The sequence below is a fragment of the Bos indicus genome, chromosome 13 (assembly GCF_029378745.1).
Source record: "Bos indicus isolate NIAB-ARS_2022 breed Sahiwal x Tharparkar chromosome 13, NIAB-ARS_B.indTharparkar_mat_pri_1.0, whole genome shotgun sequence".
Taxonomy (NCBI): Eukaryota; Metazoa; Chordata; class Mammalia; order Artiodactyla; family Bovidae; genus Bos; species Bos indicus.
This window is the reverse complement of record NC_091772.1, coordinates 37,819,355-37,827,839: the sequence shown is the minus strand read 5'-3', so window position 1 is coordinate 37,827,839 and position 8,485 is coordinate 37,819,355. Positions and strand designations below refer to the sequence as shown.

The window sequence follows — 8,485 nt, the reverse complement described above, 5'->3', positions numbered from 1 at the left end:
GCAGGCAAGCAACTCAGCTGGGAGGCGACAGACCCTGCGGAATGTTTGCCAGTGTTCAGGACTAGGGCCCGGGTGGGGTGGGCACCACTGGTGTGCCCTCATCCCTGGAAGCTGGGGGTGGGCAGGGATGGCAGGCACAGTGTGGCTGACGGCAGTGAGGGAGAGGGGACTGGGACGGTCACCTTCTTTCTCTGCAGCTCATTCTGACTTGACCTCCAGAAGGCAAGAGAAGGCATGTCCTCTAGGGAGAACTGGGTTGGGTTTGGGAGTAGCATTATGCAGGGCTGCCCTCCACCCTCAGGACTGCCAGGGTCAGCAACCAAAGCCACTTCCAAAATGCCAGCCCGCTGCCAGCCGACGGGGCAGAGGCTGCTCACGGCTTCCACAGTGCAGGGCAGGACTGCTGGGCTCCAGGGCAGAGACAGAGCCCATCCAAAGGTCCCGTCACTACTCCCAGGGTCTGGAGTGGAGCCCGGCATGCCTAGGCTGCATCTCCTGTCTGCCGTCCACAATTTTGGCAAGTCAATACTGGCAGAGCCCTCTGCTAGTCAGGGCTCTGGGATGAAACAGTACTGGGCACGTCCTTGCCACTCTCACCTCCCGTATGAGGCCCTGATCTCCTGAGAGGTGCCGTGAGGTTTTCCTTGAGGCTGGAGACACTAATAGCCCCTGTATACTGCTCGAGTCTGGGATAGATTTTCCCATGGTCCTGCTCCTCCAGCCCAGCCCTTGACTCTTTCACGGGTCTGGATCAGGAAGCCAGTTGAAGGATGGAAGGCTCTGTCATTGCAGGGCAGGTGCTACCTCAGGAAGACAAGTTGGGGAACCAAGAACCAAAGGGCGTTAGATCACAGGGTTTCCCGAGGCAGCCACGCTTTACTGTCATGGCTGTTCTGCCTGAATTCCCGCTCTGGAGCTCAGAGAAGGCTGCCAGGGATCTGGATTTGGCTCAAGGTCAGTCTAGGATATAGGGTCTTGCCCGTTCTCCTCTGCAAAGTTTGTCTAGGATAGGACTTCATCCCTTGAGCAAACCCTGGGGCTTCAGAGTACTGGACAAGAAGCCTGCCGGCTCCCAGCAGGGCCTGCCCCGCCTGGCCTGCTCCAGGAGTCCTCAGTGTCCACCACGAGCAGAAGAGAGAGCTCTCAATTCACAGTAATATCCAGTGGACACTGCTCTTGGAGGGCGGGAGTTGGCAGCCTGGGCACAGCTATCACCCAGAGCAGAAATCTGGGCTGCCTCTGAGTCTGGACATGGAACAGGGAGGGGCACCTCTGCGGTGTGGGGTTGGGGGAGCTCTGGTTTCTGCCGTTGGAGCTGAACTGCCTGAATTCTAGGAGCTCACCCAGAACAGTGAACAAACAGAGGGCAGAGGGCTAGGGAGAGGACTTACATAAGCAACTGCTCAGTGTGGCTCACCCTCCTGGGCAGGGATGGGGTGGGAGGTTGTGAACCCAAGACTGGTCACAGATCCTTGTGCAGGCATGGACACTGCTGCCTCAATGACAGCTTCTTAGGACAGGGGCGCTGAGGGTCTTACATGTGTATGTCTTTGCATGGCAGATGTCATGGAGGATGATCAGCCAGCCCATCCACACAGGCGTGGAAGGCACGTCCCACAGCCTGCATCCTGCTGAGCCTGGGGAAGCTTGGGCACAGGGCGAGGCAATCCCCACCCGGGACATCACCCATGAGGCCTATGAGGACGAGTCAGAGGTGAGGGTAGGGGCTATCCAGGGAGCCCAAGGAAGAGGGACCAACCCGGAAGGGCACCAGACCACTCTGGTTTAACTCACCACCCAGGTGTGAGCGAGGGAGGGAGGTTGGGAGGGCAGCGAGGGGCAGCAGACAGTGGGAGATGGGTGATGGGCAGCAGGAGCCTGGAGCCTGGCCAGTCGGCAGGGCTGAGCTGGTTTGGCAGACAGGCCACCAGTCTGGGTCAAACCTATGAGCACAAAGAGATTCTTTTGTGGGCACCTCAGAGCCAACAGGGACTGTTACTATCAGTGACAGGCCTTCCACCCAGCAGGTAAAAAAGAATGGAGGGCTTAGAATGAGGAAAATTATGCAAGGAGAAAAAAACTTGTGCAGCATTAGAAAAGTCTCACTGGCCTTGGGCATTGCTGTCCAGGAAGGAAGTGTAGGGGAGTCCCCAGAGGAGGGCTGAAAGGGAACTAGAGCCCCCAGGAAGCCCCACAGAGGGACCCTTCCCTCCAGTGTTCTTGGAGGAAGGTGGGCTTCCTCTGTCCTTTGCTGAGCGCCACGCCCTCACCAGTCAGACTGCCTGCACATAGCTGCACTGGAGTGAAAAGTCAGAGGCCTAGCTGTGGACCAGGCCCCCACGGCAGCATTCCCTCTACAGCTCCTGAATGGGGCACTGAAGGGCTGGGATACAGGGCCAGGGGGTAGCGGCTGGCGCTGCTTCTGCTGGGAGCTCCTCCCACCACTTGTGTCATTGCACCTCCTTCTGCATAGTGGACCCCTCATGTTGTCTGTTACTTCCCGCCACAGTCCCAGCCCCAACTCCAGTTCCAGGCTCCAGTCCCCCAGGCTCGGGCCTCCAAGGGGCACAGCCAGCAGGGCTGAACTGTTGAGCGCAAGGCTCAGTAGTGTGCTGCTCGTCAATGCCACCTGACTCCTGAGGGCTCAGTCAGCCTGTGACTCGCTGCTGGCCACCCTCCCAAACCCCTCCACACCAAGGGAGGAGCAGAGACCTCAGAGGCCCACTTGGTCAGGCCTTGAATATCAAACCTTAGGACCTCGGTCTCTGCAAGAGGTCTTGCCCTGCTCCACCCGTGAGGCCACCTGGATCCTCAGTTGTCTCTCTTACAGCTATAACTGCTGCTTTGTGACCCCACCCATGTACTCTGCATTGTGCCCCTAAGTAAACAAGCCTCAGACAGAATAAAACTGTTATTGTAGGATCAACATACAGGAAGCCTGTTTGGCTGGGCTTTGTTTGGGAATGGATAAACTACTCCAGGCAGGCCTCATGCCCTCTGAAAAAGTGCCCCCTGGACCCCACACTATTATTGCTAGGCCTGTCCCCCAGAAAGCCCCTAGGAGGTGGTGACAGGCTTAGCCGGGATTCTGTAGGGACCTGTCACACCAGGACTAGGAGCTGCCCTCTCTCAGGGCCAAGGTGGCCTTCAAGCCTCTTCATCAGGGCAGCCTTCTGTGACCTCACCCTGCTCCTACCCCAACCCTAGTCATCCTTTCACGTTCTCGTTGTGGTCACGTTGAAGTTGCATGCAAAAATTATGTGTTTATCTCATTAATGGCTTACTTCCCCCTGGACTTCTGAGTGGGTCTGGGTGTGTTTTGTTCCCTTCTGAATTTCCTGAGCCTGAGGTAGGGCCTGGCACATAGTAGGTGTTTGTAAACCTCTGCGAATGAATGCATATAGGCTCTGCTGGTCGGCTCTGGGTGCTCTGTGAAGGGTTCCTGGTACTGGGCCCCAAACCTCCCAGAACCATGTGAGGCTCAGGGTCTCCTCTGGGCAGTGCTGGGTGGGAGGTGACACCTGTGGCAAGGACAAGGGTGTCTGTGCAGTAGTGCCCATGTGCTGTGCAAGCCCGGAGCGGCCCCCAGATGCGCCCTCTGAGAGCAAAGTGTGCATGGCTAGGAGGGCCACCATCGGGTACTGGGGCCTCTGGGCCTGCCTTCCCAAATAGGCCTTCCTGGAAGGCGCAGGCCGGTGAGACCATTCCCCGACTCTGCGCCTGTCGGTCAGCGTCAGAGTCCAGCAGCATGTCAAGGCACCAGGCCCACTTGTTTATTTGCCTGCATGCCTTGAATCTGTCTCTTTCAAAGTGAGGGTCAGTGTCACTACCATGCTGTACCTCAGGTAGGTTGTGCAGCTATGTCTCTGATCCTGGGTGTCCTCAAGGACCCTGGCCATTTCTCTCAGGAGAACAGCCCACCTCTGGGAGACTGTCTGTGTCACTCAGGGAGTCTCTGGGCTTCTCTGTTGATGACTCTCTGGGTCCTCCCTTGCCTCTGAGATTCCTCTGACCCCGCAGGCTCTGGTTCAGGGTGGCTGAGTCAGTGGGAGGGGTGGAACGGACATGGCATGGGGGACCGGTCTGCTCACACTTATAAAGGGACTTAATGGGTTAATCCCAACTGTGGGGTTGGGGTCCTCAGTGGGGCTTCAGGCCACCCAGTCCAGCCCCACAGCTCCCCAGGCAAGCCCGCATCCTTCCTTTTGGGCAAACCCCTTATCAGCTCTTCCTGACCAGCCCCCTCTTCTGCAGCTCATGCTCTCTCTTAGCTCAGAGACCCTTTTCTAGAGTCACTTCCTCTAGTTCTCCTGAGGGAACTGGAAGTAGAACTCCCCAGAGTCTGTCCTCCAAGTCTGGCATGGTGCCTACAATTCTGGTCTCCTCTTCCAATTCATGGCCAGCAGCTCCCTGCTCTCAGCCCAGGTCAGCTTTCCCAGGGCTCCTCTGGCCCTCCTATCCTGAATCTCAGGATGCCTTCCTCAGGTCTGGCCTAGCTCAGTTGCTTTCCCCTTCTTGTACCCTACAGCCCTGACCACCAGGTGCCCCCTGGAAAAAGCCTTCAGCTGGGGGAGGGGCCCAGCATCCCCTCCCCCACAGCCACCTGCTATGGGCAGCGTGCTTAGCCTGGCGATATGGTGGTGGTGGGTTGCGGGGCTGTCTGGACACAGGCCCCTTTGTGCCCAATCCAGCTTGGCTGCTTGGTATGAGGCTCAGCTGCTCCCAGATCCTCACCCAGTGGGGACAGGGGAGGCTTTGGAGGGGCTGGGGCTGGGGGGCTCTCAACTCGAGCTCCCTCTCAGTGTCCCACCTCTCAGATGCTGGCAGCAGCTCCTCAGGTGGGCTGGTTCCCCCAGCACAGGGTGCTAGGGGGCTGGTGAGGGAGACCCCGCTTGGCACCCTCTGGTAGCCAGTCTTCCCTCTGTGCTCCTCTGCCAGGCCTGCCTGCAGCTTCTGTCAGCAGAGGGGAAGCCCAGGGTGGGCTGGGGGCCTGGAGGGTCCATGGTGTCCCCACTAGGGGAGGTCTGAAGGGTCAGGCACCTCACGCTAATGCCTTGCCGATGGTGGCTTTTCTCTTGTCTGCACAGAATGGTTTTATGCCCGACGAGGACCACAGCCTCCAACGGGGCAACTGGGGCAACCAGATCGAGTTTGTACTGACGAGCGTGGGCTATGCCGTGGGCCTGGGCAATGTCTGGCGCTTCCCATACCTCTGCTATCGCAACGGGGGAGGTACCCAGTGGGCACAGGGCAGGGACCACCCACATGGACAGAGCCCAGCCACCATGGCCCAACCACACCCCCTTCCAGGACAGACCCCACTCCAGACAGGCCGGCCTCTGGCCCTAATCTCCTTTGCCCCCACCCTGGCTTAGGTAAACTTTACCCCCTGACCTTGGCAGCCTGATCCCTCGAGGGGAGAAAAGATAGAGAGGCAAGAAACCCAACTTCCCAAGTCTCAGTTTTATACCCCCCAGCATTTCAACAGCCACCCCCAAAATGATTCAGGGGATATTTGAGGACCCCATCAGCTAATGTATGTGAAATTGCTTGGTTAAGTCATCAATTCCCACCCAAACATGGCAGCTCTAGGACCTGGGTTCAGCTCAGAGCAGATTTCCTGGGAACCCCTGTCAAGTTCAAAAACAGGCCGTGAGCAGTGTGCTTCAGACTGAGGCTCCAGTCCAGGGCATGGCACACCCTCCTGGAAGCCCAGCCAATTGCAAAGGTTCTGCTGTCGGGTTCTGAGCAGGAAGAGGGTGGGATCCCCCAGAGCTGGCCCTGAGCCAGCCCTCTCCCTGCCCACCAGGAGCCTTCCTGGTCCCCTACTTCGTCATGCTCATCTTCTGCGGGATCCCCATCTTCTTCATGGAACTCTCCTTCGGCCAGTTTGCAAGTCAGGGCTGCCTAGGGGTCTGGAGGATCAGCCCCATGTTCAAAGGTGAGGCCCGGATGGGTACACACACACACACACACACGGGCCTCGGGGGGCCGTGCTGACTCACCCATCTGTATAAAGACTGCCAACCTCTATGGAACCCGGGTGTTGACCCGAGGTCCACATCAGCGGCCAAGGCCAGGGACACATGCTGGGATCCATTGTTTACTTGGCCTCCACCCTCTCCTCCTACCACATGCATACACAAAAGCCCTTTGCCCACTCCCCCACTCAGCCCCCAGCTCGCTCCTGCCAAGGCTTTGACCTGCCCCTTCTGTGGCCTTCCATGAAAGCCTGCCCCTCAGGCCCTTCAAAATTAGCTTTGCGTCCTTCAGCTAGGTGTGTGAGGCTGCTCCTGCCCTTCCCCTCCCCCAGGTGTGGGCTACGGCATGATGGTGGTGTCCACATACATCGGCATCTACTACAATGTGGTCGTCTGCATCGCCTTCTACTACTTCTTCTCGTCCCTGACGTCCGTGCTGCCCTGGACCTACTGTGATAACCCTTGGAACACGCCCAACTGTGTGAGCATATTGGAAAACCCCAACATCACCAAGAGCACGCAGCCTTCTGCCATGCTTGGCAACGTCTCTCAGGCACTCAACCAGACCCTCCAGAGGACAAGCCCCAGCGAGGAGTACTGGAGGTGAGGCCCCCATGGGAACTGGGCTTCTAGGGGTTATCCTGGGAGCCTATCTTCAGCCCTCCCTCTTCGCTAAAGGGCAGTAGTCTGCAGTCTAGGGAGGGTGCCAGGAATAGAGCAGGGCAGGCGTTTGGGAAGAAATGTAAGGAGCTCGCAGCCCACTTCAGGAGAAGCTGACACACAGGCTTTGTGAGTTTGTGAGCATCCTTACACAGCAGGACTGAGGCTCCAGCAGTCAGGTCAAACAAGGAGGGTCGCGGCAAAGAGGGGTGGCTTCCTGGTACGCAGAAGAGCACGGGCAGAGGCCCTTAGTTGCAGATAAGCCTGAGGGAAACCGTTGTGACGAGGGGTAACAGGTGTGTCAGGAACTCACCAGCCATGTGGTAGCCTACAGGGAGTAAGTGACCTCTTGGAGGGCTTACAAGAAAGAAGCATAGACCTAACCCTGCAGAACCAAAGAAGAGCTGTGGAAGTTTCCTGAGCCCAGAGCTGTCATTATCAAGCTGTGTTTGGGAAGGGCAGCCTGGCACCCCTGAGCTCTGTGCTGACAGAGAACGGAGTCCCAGGGCTGGCTTGAAGGGAAGCTGTTGCTGGGGGTGTTTGGAACATCTTGTCCCAGCTGGGTGGGTGTGAGGGCCCAGCAGGACATCCTGGAGGAAATTCCCCATGTCCTGTTGAGGAGCTCGTGGGAAGAGGGCTCTGTGGGCTGGTGGGCACACCTCGTTCATTCATTCCACAAACATTTATGGCGTCCACTCTGCTGGGCCCTGTGTGCCCATGGAGTATGAATGGCCCTGAGACCATGTCACGAGGAGGTCACAGTCCAGAAGGGAGATGGGTAGTTAAAGCTATTTGGGGAAGGGGCCTCATGCAGGTATATGCAGGGATGTGGTGAGGGCAAGAGCAGGTGATCAAGAACACTTCCCATGGACTTCCCTCGAGGTCCAGTGTCTAAGACTCCGAGCTTCCAGTGCCTCCACTGCAGGGGGCACAGGTTCAATCCCTCCTCAGGGAACTAAGATCCCACATGCCAAGCATGACAGGGTCAAAAAACAAATCATAAAAAAACCCAAGACTTCCCAGAGGAGGGAGAAAGGAAGTATAGAAGGACTGGGAGACATGGGCAGATGAGCTGCAGCCAGGAGGTGGCAGACTGGAGCTGGGGCTGGGAGCAGGTAGGACAGAGTATTGGGACAGAGGAGGCCAGGACATCAAAAGACACAGGGCTTCCACTGCCGGTCAGAGGCTTCAAGGCCTTCTCCACGCTGTGATGGAGAGTCAGGGCTGAGCAGCGGAGGTCCCAGTGACACTTGAAGTCCTAGCACGTCCATGTCCTCTAAACCAAGGGCCAGCACTCAGAGCCTCAGGGCCCAGTGTCCCTGGGCTGTTGCTGCTGCATACGTGCTCAGTTGTGTCTGACTCTTGGCAACCCCATGGGCTGTAGCCTGCCAGGTGCCTCTGTCCATGGAATTTTCCAGGCAAGAATACTGGCATGGGTTGCCATTTCCTACTCCAGGGCATCTCCCTGACCCAGGGATTGAACCAGTGTTTCCTGCACCTCCTGCATTGGCAGCCACCTGGGAAGGCCATGTGCTGCGCTACAGATGTTCAAAGATGGTTAAGATATGTTTGCCGTCCTCAAGACTCATGGTGGAGACCATAGAGCCGTTGCCTCCCAGTGAGGTTTGGGCAAAAATACCTCTGGGCAGATTCAGTCGTTCAGTCATTGGATGGGTCATTTCCTGAGCACCAAGTAGGCACCGAAGACTGTACTCAGAGCAGGGACAGAGCGGGGACTAAGAGACTCCACCCACTTAGTTATTCTGCTACATTTGGGGCATGGTGTGGACTGGGCAACTTGATCTAGAGAGAACCTTCTGGAAGGTTCCAGAAGCATAAAACCC

The 8,485-nt window shown here is 57.4% G+C and overlaps 1 protein-coding gene across 15 annotated transcripts in view; it reads left to right on the top strand.

Moving 5' to 3' along the window:
• LOC109568099 (sodium- and chloride-dependent glycine transporter 1-like) overlaps nucleotides 1-8,485 on the top strand; it is a 32,640-nt gene that overhangs the window by 13,114 nt on the left and 11,041 nt on the right. For all 15 annotated transcript variants that reach the window (XM_070801011.1, XM_070801009.1, XM_070801012.1 and 12 more), the window contains 4 exons: nucleotides 1,562-1,714; nucleotides 5,088-5,232; nucleotides 5,810-5,941; nucleotides 6,314-6,584. In XM_070801011.1, the coding sequence (XP_070657112.1) occupies nucleotides 1,562-1,714; nucleotides 5,088-5,232; nucleotides 5,810-5,941; nucleotides 6,314-6,584 (701 nt within the window). The remainder of the gene's footprint in view (nucleotides 1-1,561; nucleotides 1,715-5,087; nucleotides 5,233-5,809; nucleotides 5,942-6,313; nucleotides 6,585-8,485) is intronic.